This window comes from Ambystoma mexicanum, chromosome 6p, assembly GCF_040938575.1.
Source record: "Ambystoma mexicanum isolate Mex_15411 chromosome 6p, UKY_AmexF1_1, whole genome shotgun sequence".
NCBI lineage: Eukaryota > Metazoa > Chordata > Amphibia > Caudata > Ambystomatidae > Ambystoma > Ambystoma mexicanum.
Window position 1 is genome coordinate 366,049,682 of NC_090935.1, and position 16,665 is coordinate 366,066,346.

At 44.3% G+C, this 16,665-nt stretch overlaps 1 protein-coding gene across 6 annotated transcripts in view; it reads left to right on the forward strand.

Moving 5' to 3' along the window:
• NIPBL (NIPBL cohesin loading factor) overlaps positions 1–16,665 on the forward strand; it is a 2,053,700-nt gene that overhangs the window by 975,400 nt on the left and 1,061,635 nt on the right. For all 6 annotated transcript variants that reach the window (XM_069627143.1, XM_069627142.1, XM_069627145.1 and 3 more), the window contains one exon: positions 7,180–7,331. In XM_069627143.1, the coding sequence (XP_069483244.1) occupies positions 7,180–7,331 (152 nt within the window). The remainder of the gene's footprint in view (positions 1–7,179; positions 7,332–16,665) is intronic.

Sequence of the window (16,665 nt, forward strand, 5' to 3'; positions counted from 1 at the left end):
CTTCCAGGACCGCAGAAGCTCTGGTGAAGCCTTGCAGCATTGCTGACCCCGTTTTTATTTATACTGGGAAAATTCGTGCAGGACGACTTTCTCCCTTGGCCTCGGTGGGACCAACTAGCCTCGAGACCCGATTCATTTTGGCTCATCCCCCAGCTGACTGCAACTTTCCTAGGCTGCAGAGTCCCAATGCCTGGGGAATTCTGACCATCATCGAGTGTATCGTCTTCCAGCGAACGAACCCGGCCCAAACTTTGTTGGCATCCTTGTGGGCCCACAGAAGCAGGAAGTCTTCGTCCAGAGTCCTCTCACCAGAGTCCAGGACCGAGGGACTGAGGAAAATCCAACAAGAGGTATTTGTTCTTGCTTGGTGCTGGGAAAAAGGCGCCAAAACTACAAAGAATTGTAAGGAATACATTGCTGACGAGTCACTTTCCAGAGTGCTGCTGCAGAAGCCCACCAAACGTCCTCCCTTTCATCTCCACGACCGAGGACCAGGAACAAGGGTCTGCGTCACTGCATCAGGGAGGAATCCAGCTGGAACCTCTTCTTCAATTCTAAGGTACTGTGGGGCTTCGGGTATAACTACCTTTTGCCATTTGTGGTGATTCTTGGTTTGAGGGTGTCCCTAATTATGCTCATACCAGATAAAATACACCCCTCTATGGAAATAAGGCCAAACATTTATGTTGTAAGGATAACCAGTTTATTCTTACAAAAATGAGAATGGTAGCTGCCTGAACGGTCTTCTCCTGGCCCTCGTCCGTTCCGTTCTCCTGCCACAGTGGTCCCAGGCTGGGGTTTATATATCCCTGTCTTGATGTAGTGGCATCACTGCATACAGGCTATGGATTCATCCCAATTCATCCTGCTTCCATACAAGGGATGCTCCAAAGCCTTCCTTTCTTCATTGTCAGCGATTTCTGTTGGGACATGTTGCTCTACATTTTGCTACCTTATACAGAAACACACTGCAGCCATAAAGACTTTTACAAGCATTTAGGCCTAGTCTCAGGAAAAACTAAACATTTGTAGAACTAATTTTCATTAAATATGTCCATATTTCACTCCTCCTGCTAATGTTGTCTGGGCTCTGTAATCTCATTCACGCCTTATTTTCATAATCTGTCCCCTTCTGCATTTTGTGCACCGAGCATGTCAATCCCCTATTCTTAGCCTGCATGGACTCTTGACGGACAGTAGACAGCTGGTGAGTCACTTTTGTGTGCTCTGCTAGTGAACACCACAGAAGCCTGTAGTCCATTTTAAGCCCAAGCCACATTCTTGGAAAGGAGGGGGGGGGGATTGTATTTACTATAGGAGCTGACATTGCAAATGTATTCAGCGAATAGTTAATTGCGCCTTCTATTTAAATAATAACTTTCTTCTTCAGTGTCTGCCCATGTCTGTGCATTTGATTATACTTGCATGAGAGCTTTCCCAGTGCCACTACCCCCATTATAGCGCCTAAAAAGTCTTGTATTTGAATTTATTAAATTTAAGTCTTGCTTAATTCTAAAGTGGCTTGGGGTGTGGGAAGACCCTAGTTCCTTCCCAGCACTGGCTTGGGAAGTACGATTTTCAACCATCTAGGGTTGACCTCAACTCACCTGTGCAGACATTCAAGCTTGTACTCCACAGGTAGGCTCCCCTTGAGGTCCTGTGATTTTTCAAGGTACTCCTGACTGTTTGAATAACATTTTCTAGAAAAAGCTGCTTCAGAACTTGAACTGTCCCATTGACTTCGGCTATCCTCATTTCCAAAAGGCTCCTCTTCTGAACCCTATTTGCTTTGGCAGTGCTTGTTCCCTTACAGGTTTTAATTGTTGACACTATTATTGCTGGGGTAAAAGACTGCCTGCATCCCTCTGGGAGAAACTTATCTATTGAGCCAGTTGCTAAAGTCTGTTCTACTTTAACTCCAACCATTTTTCCTTCTAAACTCAATTTTGTAACGGTGAACAAAAATAAGTGCAAATACTAACCTTGATTGATGTCCCTCAGTGTTCTGGAACATCTTAAGCATAGAAAGATAATTCGAATGGATTGTGTTCTCCCACATATTCCTGATCTTTGATATTTCACAATATCCAGCTTGCTGTCTTTGGGAAAAAAAAGTCAGTAGAGGGCACTGTGCGTCGAAGCCTTGTCGAGTCGATGTCCCTCGAAGGCCCCTGTCTTGATGTCGACATCACTGCAGGTATAAGTAGCTTGCGCAGCGCCTGTTGGCCTCAGTTCTGTTTTTCAGCGCTTCACAGCTTCGTCAACGTAACGCCTAGTTCCTAGTTAGAAATTGAACTTAGCGTTTCTTGGAAAATTCATGCGATATGGCTTCGTCAGCACCATCCACTCCTCAGTGCCGGGACTGCAGTGCTAAAATGTCAGTGACGGACCCGCACAGGATTTGGCTGTGCGGTCTACGGTCAGAACATCTGTGTTCGGAGTGTGAGGACTGTTTGTCAAAGACGGCCAAGGCCTCAAGAGAACACAGATGGAAGTTGGAGAGAGGTAAGCCTAACAAAAAAAACCTTCTACCCCTGCTAAACCTAAATCAGACGAGTCGAGACCAACATTTCATCGTCGTAAGAGGGCTAAACGCTCCCGTTCGAGAAGGTTTGCATCAATACTAGTCTTAGAGGCATGGCAAAAAGAAGCGCCACAGGTCGCCGTCCACTTCACCCGAACGGGTCATTTGCCCTTCGAAATTTAGTACCTTTTCAGTGGGAGGAGTTTAGACTCTTAATGATAAAGGTGTTCGAGAACATGACCTTGCCCCCCCTCGACAACACCTAGAGGCGATGCTCCTGTCGAAAGCACAAGAGCCGTGCGTCTTCGCACCCGGCCTCCGAACCTCCTCGAGAGTGATCTCATCCCTGAAGTCAAGAGAAAGCCTCCTCAAAATATAAAAAATCGACTTCATCAAAGCCGAAGTAAATTTATACACCAGGTCCGAATGGCGAGTCTTTGTCGGCGCAGGTACCAATGGAGAATCCTTTAACGCCTCGAGTGTCGACCTCCTCGGCACCGCATATGTCAATTCCTTGGACACTTTTGTTGAAAGCGTTGACGATAACAATTAAAACATTGACGCCATTGTCGATCCCATCGATGGCATCGGCACTTGTCGAGACCGTCGACATCAACGTTTTCGGATCCAGTTATGACTTCATAACACCTACTTCATTTGAAAAGGCTTATACAACACAACCACGTACAGAGTACTTTAAAACACTGTCTTCAATTTATGAAGACCCAGAGGAGTCCTCCGAGGCTGAAAGACCTTTTGGGTTGCAACTTGGGACTCCATCTGTGCTAGATGAATTTATATCCAAAGAATCTCTCATGAAGAATTTTCAAGATTGTCTTCATGAGGCGAGTGGTATTGATACTGCTCCTGAAATGGACTTTGGAAAGGCAGATCCTGGGGACCATGCTGAAGGAACCTACAGACAGCTCATGACAGGAGTCATGGAGTAATTGGGATGATCCGGACCCACGTCTGTTTATGAACAGGACGATTTAATTGAAATATTAGACAAAGGGCCACAGGCTTTGCAGAGAATAGTGACGAGAGGAGAGGGCTCAAGACATTATGCAGATGCTGGGCATTCTGGAATTTTGTCACATTTACCGGCCTTCGATTTGCTCGGTCTCATGACGTCCTGCATTTGTCTGCTGCCAAAGGCTCACCTGAAAATGAGATCTCTCCAATGGGCTCTCGGGACCCAGTGGTCACAATTCTCAGGAAGGATGTCAGATCTCCTACAAATCCCAAACAGTCTCACTGGATCTTCAGTGTTGGGCCGGTTGGGAGAACCTTCTGAAATGAGAACCTTGTTGGCAACCATGGCCCGAGATAACAGTAGTGATGGACGCCTCACTCACAGGGTGGGGAGCCCATACTAACGATTTGACAATCAGCTGTCGTTGGTCTCCACCGGCGTCCAAACTACATATCAACCTTTCAGAGCTGAGGCAATCAGACTAGCGCTGAAGACCTTCCTGCCATCTGTAAGGGGAAAGAATATCCTGATAACGGACAACACAGTGACCATGTGCTATCTCAACAAAAGTGGTGGTTTTGGGCAATACCAGAAGGAATCTCGCTATCGGCGGTTCACCTAGCCAGAGAGAACACGACAGCGGACGCTTTAAGCAGGCAGAGGACAGTATCCCACGAGAGGGAACTAGCTCAGGACGTCCTTAAACCGATCTTCACCCTTTGGGGAACCCCTCAAATTGATCTCTTTGCGACCTGTGCAAACTGTACTGCTCAAGAGGAGTTCTAGGAGACGCGTTCGTGGTGGACTGGAAATTTCCACACCTATTCGCATTTCCTCCAGTCCCTGTGATTCTTCACTTAATCAGGAGATTGAGAAGGTTAAAGAAATCCATGATCCTAATTGCTGTGGAGCATGCAAGGAGGACGTGGTACCCGGACCTTCTGGACATGTCCATCTGCCCTCTGATTCGTCTTCCACAAAGAGAGGACCTTCACTCGCGAGAGGAGGGTTGGGGTTCTCCACCCGGATATCAGGCCTTCACACACTTTATTGTATTAGTTACGCGGCCAGACCCTGAGGTATCATGGCGTAGTTAGACATCTTTAGCATAGAAATTGGACATTTGCTTACATAATTAGCAGAGTGATTATTGACGTTCCAAGATGATTCTTAAAACATACTGTTAATATACATGGGGTGAGAAAAATACAACAAACATATTATTTACAGGAGCAGTTTCTTCCACCACTTGATGGTGGTTGTGTTGGCCCTAGTAGAACTACAGGAACCTAAGTTGTTCAGTTTGAATTGGCTAGAATTGGTTAAATAACCAAGTTTTTAAGGATTTTTTGAAACCAGGGGAGGATTCCTCCTTTTTGATGATAAGAGGGAGGGCGTTCCATTGTTTGAGAGCAAGCAATTGGAAACTGCTACCTCCAGCTCTAGAACATTTGTACCGCTGGATCTCCAGTAGTGCGTTATTGGATCTAAGAGTCCTACTAGATGTTTGTTTCTTAATGGTGTGGTTCATGTAGGTGGGGGCTTTATTGGCGAGGCATTTATGTGTGACACACAAGATTTTGAAAATAATTCTGGCGTTGATGGGAAGCCAGTGGTTCTCCCTAATGTTGGAAATATGGTCGGATTTTTTTATTTCTAGTGCTGCCCGTAATGCTTTGTTCTGCATTAGTTGTAATTTACTAAGGTTTGTGTTGGACGTTCCTAGTAGTAGAGCATTACGGTAGTCTAATTTCGATAGAATCAGTGCTCTGGCCAATTAATACATGGTTACTGGAGGCTGAGATGCAAGGATTCGGACCTCCTGGAAGACGTAATGGAGGTGTTGCTTTTGGCCCGAAGGCCAGCAACTAAATCTTTATACCGCTGCCACTGGAATAAGTTCTGCAGCTGGTGCAGGGATAAGAATGTTTGTATTTGTTTATTATTTGTATCGCGCACCGAACCCTGAGGTAACTGGGCGGTGGAAAGACTTAGTTACATACATGAACAGATACAGGATAACAATCTGAAGACAGGGTTACATGGGGTCTCTCATATATGCAATAGCAAGAAGGCATTATGTAAGACCTGGTGGTTACAGATAGGTCAGGCAGTTGAAAATTATATAATATTTGTCATGTAATACACCAGTGGTGTTATCCTTTCTATTATATCTGGCAAATCAGGAGCTATGGATTGGTACCATCAAAGTATACCTGGCAGCACTTTCTATTTTTAAGCGCACTTCAAAGGAAGTCTCCTACTTAAAGATTCCTCTATTAATACAATTCTTAAAGGGTTTAACTAATGTTTACCCTCTGACCCCCTTTCAAGTCCCATTGTGGGATCTCAACTTGGTTTTAAAGTTTGTAATGGGTGCTCCTTTCGAGCCTCTACATTCTTGTCCATTAAGACTTCTTACTTGAAAACCGTATTCTTAGTGGCAACAACATCAGCCGGAAGGGTGAGGTGAGTTACTGGCTTTATCCTGCAAGCCGCCTCATGCTCTTTTTTCATAAAGACAGAGTGGTTCTAACGGTGAAGCCTACCTTTCTCCCCAAAGGTGGTTTCTGAGTTTCATATTACTAAAAATTACATTACCATCGTTTTATCCTCCACCACATCTGGGGAAAGAGGAAGAAAGACTTCAGACTCGATCCTAGACGTGATCTGAGTTACATTTCCAGATTGGCAAAACTGCGGCAGAGTGACCAGTTATTTGTGGGCTATTCAGGTCACAAATTGATTCTAGCCATCACCGAACAAACCATCTCCAGACAGAAGATTATTTTAACTATATCGGAATGTTAGACTGGCCGGTAAAGACCCTAAAGAATATCGAAGAGCTCATTCGACCAGGGGTGTTGTAACTTTGTCTGCTTTGCAGAGGGTAGTTCCGATAAAGAATATATGTGCAGCTGCCACATGGTCTTCTGTGCACACCTTTACTAAATACTACAGTATGTGGGTAAGTAACTTGTTCTACTCATCTGCATTATTGGTCCTTGTTTAAATGAATTCCATCTTCCTTTGAATGTTACTCATATTTGCTACTTTTTAAAGAATGCTTAATTTGCCTTGTGTATATATGAAATAATTTTATATAACGTTAAGTGAAGTGTGTAAGTGTTTACTTGGTGCCTTGTGTTTACTGATTTCATTGTGCTACTACAGCTCACATTTACCCCTCTTAAGATAAGCCTGGCTGCTCAGTCACTCTACCAACTTGTGCAGTACAGGCATATATTAAGAGTTGGGTGCCTAATGCCAAGAGATGTCTTGCAAAGTCGCACACTTGTTGAAATTTACAAAATCTTACTAACAGGCCCCTATTGTACACTTCCAGGCCTTTGCCTTATCTGAAACCGCTTGGGGATCTGGGACAATCGTCTCCCCTTTCCCAGAGCAAGGGTGGGTGTCCCATAACCTATGGGATGACAGCAGTAAGAATAATCTTTCCAAACTGGACACATTGCAGAAATACAGTATACTGTGCAGCTGAAGTTATGGTTCTTTTAACAGACTACCTCTAAAATAGGCATGTGTAAAGAGAAACTGAGCTTGATGCATGTGTAATACCATTTAACTGCAAAAAACCTTTTTGGTTAGTGTATCTAGTGGCCACTGGTGAAATACATGTTTTTAACACAAACATATATTTTCTTGTTTTGCCTTCTAGGTGGCTTGTTAAGTTCAAAAGCAAAGCGTGCCAAAGGCTCAACCCACAAGCAGAGAGTTATTATTATGCTTTATAACAAAGTTTGTGACATAGTTATCAGCATGTCAGAATTGCTGGAGATACAACTCCTAACAGACACAACAATATTGCAGGTATGATGGTTTGCTTTCCTGTTCATAATTGTACATTTGTAGTATAATTTGGTATTGCATTAGTCACTTGAACAAAGGATGTCAGTAATGCATGCAAAACATTACTAACATTGCGCCTTAAAAGTATGACACGAGATTGAGTGCACAGATATTGCAGTTCAGCACAAGATTCACAACTTCTTTCTAAAGTCTCCTCTGTGCCCCCTTCAGATGGCAGAGGAGGAGGAGGAGGGAGGGAGGAGTGTTGGTGGTGGTTGCGCTGTGATGCTGGGCCCAGGGACTCACTAGGACAATGCTTGAACCGGAGGCAGTGGCTTGCCACAGAACACTAGAATACAATGATGGACTTAATTGACACGGTTATGGCTGAGCCCATCAGGTGCACATACCACTCAGAGACCCCCCCCACATCACATACCAATCACACCACAGAGGAATGTTACATAGTGACTAACATGCATCATAGGTTGCTCGCAATACAAAAATAGTCTCACTTGACTAGAAAGAAGCAATACAGCCCATGTATGAAATGCAAAGGGATGCAACAGTTTGTCAAATCCCTCGCTCTCACCTGGGCAGAGCAGCTCTGCTACACTTAATAATCTCAGCAAATTGTTAAGCAAGATTGTGTGCAGTACTCTTTGGGCGACTGCAGCAACCTTGACCTCCTGGCAATAGGAACCCAACCTTTGGTATAAGTTTGTACTACACAGGTTGGTAGTGTGGTTGAGCAGCCAGGCGTATCTCAATAGGGGTCAATGTGAGCAGTAGGGTTTTATAGAGATTCACAATGACAAGTATCCAAATAAACACTTGTTTTAAAATAAATGTATTGTGATTTAATTTTGAACAAACAAAGCTTTTATCACATATCATTTTACCAAATCCTCATATCGTGTGTCCGTTCTTTGCTCTTATCCAATCCCTCCAAGTAAAAAAAGAAAGAACAATATTCAATGATAAAAATCGGAAGGCTTGAAGTTCATCGGGTTTCCTTCTCTTTCGCAACAACACATAAGTTCCATGACTTTGTCCCTGTTTTCATTTCCTTGATTTAGTTTATTTCAATATGTTGTTGTGACTTTAAAAGTGAGTCCAGAAAATGTAATCCAGCACAAAGGAAGCGCTCGTTCTGTCCACCTCTAAAGTATTCCCACCATTCATTGAAAGATTTAACTTGGCCTTGTGAGCACTGCGTTGCATTCAAACAACAGATGTTGTGGTGTTTTGGCATGGTCTGAGTTTTTACAGAATCTGCATGAGCCTTCGTTTATTCTATGCTTGCCCATTTTATGTTTGCAGTCATTTGTTGCAAACTCACCTAGTCTGATTTGCATCAGTCTCTCTCGGAAGTGCATGGACGGGAATCTTCTAATATATTTCAGCACAGTCTCTCTCTTTCTGTACTCGCTTGCCGTGTTTTTGTTTTATATACCGTAGTTTTGCTTCTCTTGTAAGAATCCAGTCATATGTTCTCAATTTTTCTTTCACACAATTTGGATTTTTGTTAAGTTCTTTCATCGTGGCGTCCACTGTAGGTAGTTGTTGCCCCCATTCTTTTTTCCAACGATTAAGCAAGTCAGCACTTTTTCACGCCTCTTAAGGTCTTAATAGCTTGTATCCCAACAACAGTGTTTTCAGGGAGATTTTTCTCAGTAATGCAAGGGATTGCCATTTTATTGTTGAATATAAGGACTGAAGCCCTAGCTCTGTTCTGATTGCTGCCATACGGGTATATATGGGTAGCTTTAATATTGGCTTTCAGAATTGTGCCTCAAGTTTTACCCATGTTTTTCATTCAAACCTGCTTCTATGTTAAAATAGGAACTACCTTTTTGAATGTAGAATGAACGTACTGGGATTAGCGAGAATCTGCTGAATCTTCCATTCAGAACAAACATATTGCTAGATCTCTTAAAGCCTACTTCCCGTTACTTCAATACCAACCATCTCCGCCCCATGAACTATTTTGTCTTTGTCTTGTATGTTCTTTGTTTGCGCCCTTAAGCTCGAGGGTACCGGAAGCGCGGTACAAATTAACAAACATAAACATCTATGGGGCAGGGGAACCCAAGAGATAACTGGGAGAACCTGTTGGTAAACATACTGAAATAAACCGGATCTATCCAGCTCAGGGAGACATGGTACAAAATTATGGTTCAATGGCACTATACCCTGGAAAGATTGCAATGGATGTACCCCAAAATCTGATGTGAGTGTTGGAGGGGGTGTTCGGGAAGAGGAGACTTGAGACATGTCTGGCTGGACTGCCTGGGGCTGAGGGGATTTTTAAATGTGGTGGGCGCCCAAATACAATCAATGATCCCTTGCCCATCGTCCATCTCCCCCAAGGAATGGATGTGCGACATGTTTGACGTGGCATTTACGATTCCCTTTAAGCCCCATTACAAAGCTTTCGTGGTAATGTTCATTGTGGCATGGACAGTTTTGGCCAAACAATCGAAACAGAAAGAACCCCCATCTCTGATAGAATGGCTCCATAAGCTATTAGGAAGAATTCTCATTTCTGTGCTAATTCTCTTCAACCTTACAGACCGTCCAGCTCTTTTGCTGGACTTCAGGACTTTTAATTTTCATCCTGGAGTGAGTGAGACCTTTATCTCACTCTAACATGTATTTTTGATCTGATTTGCACTCTTGTTTTTTTTTTTTTTTGAATCTGACCAACTCCATAGGCATCTATCTTTTTGTATTGTGACACACAGATCATTCGGTGGAGTGTCACAGAGAAGTCCTTTGGATTTCTCATAAGGTTTAAATACCTTCTCTTGGGTAAACTACTGTTCCCAAGATTAGTAAAACTAAATTGACTTTTCTTGCCTATTTTTCCTATGTAGGTCCAGTACACCCCATCTAAAGTGGAAATACTGGGGACTTACTTAGTAGCACCTTTTCCTACTTTCTCATGTAACATTTTTTATGTTACCCTCACTACATTTAATGGCTGGTGGCAGTGGTTTAATTTTCCTACCATTGTGCTTTTTTACTGTAGGCTGAATCCTCAGCTGCAGCAATGCTCCCATGTGTGCCCATTTTGTCAAAATGGCCCGGTCTTCTTTTTTCCCATTTCTTGCTTGTGATGTCTTTCTCGGGTTTTACTCTGCGCGCCAAACCCGGTTTAACCCTTTCGTTCGTTTTACCTTTGACCGGCTTCAGTGCTGAAACCCGCATCTGGCTCCAGTGTGTCTAGCAGGGCAGGAAGTGAGGGAGGTGCCCGAAACTCCCTGTTGTTAGTCTCCTTAGTTACCTGAATGTGCCCAATGCTGATTGGCTGTCCTTGTAGGACAGCCACCCTGCTGTGTGAGTGACAGCTGGGCTGTGCATGAATGGGAGAAACCTGTATAAAAGGCGAGTTCTCTTGAACAGAAGGCAGAGTCGACCACTGGACTAAACATCCGATGAAGGAAACAGGAAGAAAAGCTTGCTGCACCCTCCTTGACCGGTGAACTGCCCGGTGAAGCCCTGCTACAGTGCTGAGGCTCCAGTTTCGTATCGACTAGAGAAGCCCGGAACGGACGACTTCTTCCCTTGGGTTGGTGGGACCAACTGACCCCAAGACTAACTTTGCTGGTACCCCCCTCTACTTGGTTGCTGTACTTCTTTGCTGCTGCTGGGACCGAGTGCCAGGGGTCAGGAAACCCAGAATCAAGTGCATCGACTTGAAGCCGGACCCAAGCTCCATAAAGATCCTGAAGACCCTCCCAAAGCAGGACGACCCACGCCTGAGCCATCTCAACAGAGTGCTGGACTCCAGAAGCAAGGGAAGCCCATCAAATGTCCAAGAACCGCGGTGGTGCTTTTGACCGGTAGCTGAAATCAAAGTGCTGCTGATTTCGGAAGCGCCCGTAGCCACCGCCGACCTTTCAAACTGCAGTGCAGGATTCCTCAAGATGTCCTCCCTCTTGTCCCCGTAACTGAGTCCAGAACAGAAGCCAGCTGGATCCTCTTCTTGCAACCTAGGGTACTGTCTTGACTAATGTGTACATACCTCTTAAGTCTATAGCTTGCTTGTTCTCACTGGAGACTTGCAGTAGCTGCTTTTGCTGCTTTTGCTTTTTGCAGAGTTGATTCCAGCTCTGTCCTTCGCAAGCCTTACAGTTTGTGGCCCAACCGTGATTCTTTTTACTACTAACGCTCTAATAACATTGTGCAAGACTTTTGTGCTATCTAAAGAATTGCCTCAGCTACCTAGACCTTGTTCAAATGGACTTTGGCTATTCTGGCTCCATGCAGACTCTTCTGACTCATTGGTTTAACTGTCCCTCATAAGTGGTGTGTAAATTTAACCTCTATTGCTGGGGAAGGTCTACTTAGACTTCATTGGGAGATTGAAAAGTATTCACATGTTCTGAGAACCTGCTAACCTTTTTCCTTTTCCACCACCTCAGTGTTGCATTAAGTGTAAAAAGTGATATACCAGTGTCCACAGTGTTCTAGTAATTGAATTCACTTCGGGGTGTAGGAAGCATGTGTGACATCCCAAAAGGGTATCTACTTGCTTAACCTAAATCTGAGGAAGTGTTATGAAGTGTATTTTTATTGTTGCATATTACCCTTTCTAAAGAAGGCTTCTTTAATACAGACTTTTAAATCTTTATTTTACTAGAAAACCTTGAGTATAAGTGTTAATTGGATGCATGTCATTGTGAATTGCCTTGTTGCATCTCTACAGCTCACATTTCCCCCTTGAGATAAGTCTGGCTGCTTAGTCACTCTACCAGCGTGTGTAATACAGACCTATACCAATATGTGGGTTACCTATTACCAAGAGGACAAGGCTGGTGTAGTCTCCCACATGGTTATTACATCCAACCTTGCCTAACAGCTATGGGTGATATTGGTAATGGAATGGGTCACCTACAGAGTGCAAGGTGACGCTGGACAATTTAGACAAGACTAGGGACTGATTTTGGAATGCCTTAAAGGAGACAATATGCAGCAATGGTATCCACAGAATATACACATTCTGGACATAATGTAAGACAAGCGGCCGCCATGGGGAGCCAAGGATTCATCAGCTCTAAAACGATATGAAAGGTGCATTGGGGGTGAAAGGGCGAGAGGGGGGAGCAGGGATGGGTGTGTTTTGGTTATCAGTGACTTGCCGATTAAAAATAAATTTAAAAAAAAAATGCCATTGTGTAGGCACCATATTTGTTCAGCAATAGCTTATTACATTTAGCATAAACAGTTCTACCGTTGGTCATACACTGTTATCCTAGTTTTAGGCACAAATAGTATTCCTCATAGTACACCTATATAGCGTAGGTATGCTATAATACAAGGAGAATAAATGGGCGATAATTGCACATGAGTAAATAATAATTAAAAGATGTCAGTTTTACAACATTCAAGTTTAAGGTGTCCCATGAAAGGAAATTGCAGCTAAGTGTAAAATTAATTATCCTGGCAGAGACGATAGAAACATGTGTCCATGCTATTAATCTATTTAGATTCTTTTTGGCACAATAGCAATTCTCTATTGCCACCTTTGGGTAGCATGTCCATTCTTTCTAGTCCTACACATTTGATAAGTTCCAATTTTTCATTAGGATGTTCTGTATTGAAGTGGGTATCCGATATCTTTATGAATTGCTCTGAAATGTTCCATTATTCTGGTTTTCAAATTACGTATGGAGCTCCCAATATACCATTGTTAAGGGAGTTTTCCGAAAGTCCACTTGAGGGAAGACGTCATAAAATGATCCCAATGGTATAACGGTCCCCAACTCTTAGCATCAGTCTGTACTACTCCTGGAACCCTGGTAGAGTGGCAGAGCAGTCCAGCTAAGCATAAGAGGAAGATGTGAGCTGTAGGTAAGTACAATGACCTCGGTTAGTAAAGCAGATCAAAGAAACACTCAAATACATTCATATGAAATATAGATTTATTATAGTTTGACAATGAATGTCTTAAAATACTTTTTTCATTAAAGCAATATACATAGAAATACTTTTAGATACTTTTCAAATGCCGGTTCTTAGTTTGTAGTTGCTTGTTTGGGTGAATTTTCAGTTTAGTGCTAAATTCCTCCCACCTCAGAGACCCCCAGCTCTTTTGATGCACTTTGGGACTTTGTACTTTTAATTCTTTGTTTTCTGTGTTTCTTTTAACTTTGGAGTCTGACAAACTCCATAGGCATCCTTACATTGTGACACACAGCACCTTCAATGCAGTGGTACAGGGAAGTCTTATATTTCCCAAATGTTTAAATACCTTCCTTCTCTTGGCGAAACTACTGTTTCCAATAGCAGTGACGTGAAATTGACTTTACTTACATTGTGTAACTTTCTAGACCCAGCACACGCTATCTTACCATAGGGTGCTGGAGGGGTTACTTCGTATCCCCTTTGTCTAGTTTCTCATGTAGCATTTTTGTTACCCTTTCTACAATTAATGGCTGGTGGCAGTGGTTTCCTTTTTACTACCATTGTTTTTACTGCGGACTGCATTCGCAGCCACGGTAAGGCACCCATGGGTGCCCATTTTGACAAAATGGCCCGGTCTTCTTTTTTTTGTAATTTCTTGTTGGAAAGGTCCTTCTTGAGATTTACTCTGTGCGCCAAACCAGGTTTGGTCCCTTTGTTCATTTTGTCTTTTGCGGATTCATGAGTGAAGCCCGCCTCTGGCTCCAGTATGTCTGGCATGTGCAGGAAGTGAGGGAGATGCTCAAAACTCTGTGTTTAACCTCCTTGGTTACAGGAATGCACCCAAAGGTGATTGGCCGGCTGGTTGTCTGACAAGGACAGCCACCCTGCTCTGTGATTAACAGCTAGGCTAGAATGAATAGGAGAAACCTGCACAAAAGGTGAGGCTTCTTGGCTTGGAAGGCAGAGTTTACCCCTGGACGAAGGAATCCAAAGAGGAACTTGGAAGAGACGCCTGCTGCAACTCCTGGACCTTTGGTTTGCCCGGTGAAGCCCTGCTGCTATGCTGAAGCTCCGAATTCGCCACGACTAGAGATGCCCTGCAAGGACGACTACTCCCCTTGAGTTGGTGTGACCAGTCATCTCCAAAGTGAACTTGTTTGGACATCCTCTCGGAGCTGGCTCTACTGCCACGGCTGCTGCTGCTGGAACCGAAGTGCCAGGGAGAGGAACACCAAACGGAGTGCTTTACTTTTAAGAGGGACCCGAGCTGCTGGAAGATCCTCTAGACCCCCAGTAAGCAGGACGGACCAAGCCTGAGCCACCTCAACAGAGTGCTGGACCCCAGATGCGAGGAAAGTCTGTGAGACCGCAGTGGTTCCATTTGCTGAGACGCAAGGAGCTGAAACCGCAAAGTGCAGCTGAATAGAAGTTGGTCCTTTTCTGCCGCTGACCGCCCCGTTGTGTTGTAGGAGTCCCCAGAAGTCCTCCCTCTTGACCCCACGACTGAGGCCCAGGAACAACAGGATCTACAGAGCCACACAAGAACAGAAGCCAGCTGGAACCTTTTCTTCTAACCAAAGGTACAGTCTAAGAGAACTTACCTTTTGTCTTGTAGCCTGACTTGATCTCAATTGAGACTTGTCTTGGTTACTTCTGTAGTGTTGCTTGCATCTTTTACAACTCACAAGCCTCCCAGCTTGTGACCCTACTTTGATTCTACTTTTTCTACAGCCTTCTAAAACATTGTGCAAGACTTTTACTTACCTGCAAGAAGTGCTTCAGCTCACCTAGGCTTTTGTTCAATTGACATTGGCTGGCCTGGCTCCCTGAATGACTTTTCTCTCCTCTACTTGTGTCTTACTTTGCACTGGGGGGTTCAAAAGTGCTGACTTGCTTCAGAATGTGTGAGATCTTGTTTTATTCTGAAATATCTTTAACACTCCTCTCAGTGATATATTAATGTCCACAGTGTCCTAGCTATTTGTCACCTGAGGGTGTAGGAAGTGTCTGTGTGCCATCCCAATGAGTACTGGCTGATTTAGAGAAACTAAGAGTGTGTATTTCGGAGTGTATTTGTGTGTTACTATTGTATTGCCCCTTCTGAAGAAGGCTTATTCAAACTGACTGTTACATAAATTAATAATTGTTTGATCAAGATACCTGGAGTATAGGTGTTCATTTGGATACTTGTCACTGTGAATCTGTGTAACTCCCCTACTGCTCACATTGCCCCCTCTTGAGATAAGCCTTGCTGCTCAGTCACACTACCTACCTGTGTAGCTCAGACTTCTGCCAAAGGTTGGGTCCCTATTGCCAGGAGGTCAAGGTTGTTGTAGTGCACCCAAAGGGTACTGCTCCAAATTTTGCCTAACACTCGTACTAGTTTTATATTATATTGCTGATTCCTGTTCTTCGGCGGCTCGCTTGCCGATGACTACTCATCGGCTGTTTGACACCTGATTCGGTCTGCAGACGTCCCATCCTTGACTGCTCGCCGACTTTTTACCACATGACCGGTTTACAGTAGGGCCCTGTTCATAACGTCTCTTGAGAATGCCTTTCCTTTAACCCTTCTCTACCCTTTCTTTTGGTCTGACTGCCATTTCCCTACGCTATGAAGAGGACGCCTTTTTACATTTTTACCCATCTTGCAACGCAAATTCCCATGGAAGGACATCCATCGACGATGCAAGTGGTGATCCCTCGTGATCACGACGAATGTACCTGTGAAGCCTGCCAACTCTTTCGGCCTAAGACCTGAAAAACAGGCATATGAACCAGTGGGTGGCCTTTGCAATGCAGGCAGAGAGTCGCGCCACTACCGGCACCTCAGACGACGAATCTTTGTCGGCGGCCACGGTGCGGAATCAGAGGGCGTTGACCTTTCTGTGGAGCCCTTGCACTCCTACTTGTCGGTCCCCGGCCCTGACCAACATGCCGCCAGCAGTGCTATGAGTAAGTCGCATCCCAGCAACAGGGGAAACATGCACCACATGCTCTAAAGCACACAACCCCTAAACTTCTTTTTAAATCCGTCTAAGAAAGTTTCTATACTTGATGGCCTGTCTTAAGTCTTCGGCGGGACATCGCGGCTCGGCGCCCTCTGAACTACCGCTCCCACATCCTACGCATGGTGCTAAACCTTCTATAGCGGACGTTTACACAAAATCTTCGTAGCTTCGAAAGGCACGGTAGCAACGAAAGATGCGATGGCGTCAAAAGATGCGTTGAGATGGATCCATTCATCAAATACTCCCAATGCTCCGGAAGAAGCTTTCCAAAGCTATCTTGCACTTTGGACCTCAAGAAGGCCTCCTCTTTGCCTGAGGTCTATCCTACGGCCTCTTCTCCTCTTACTAGGGCCCTGCACCAGGAGCCAGCTGCCTCTACCCAACCCTTTTCCCCCTCCTGATCCCTCAGAATGGATACAGGATACATTTGA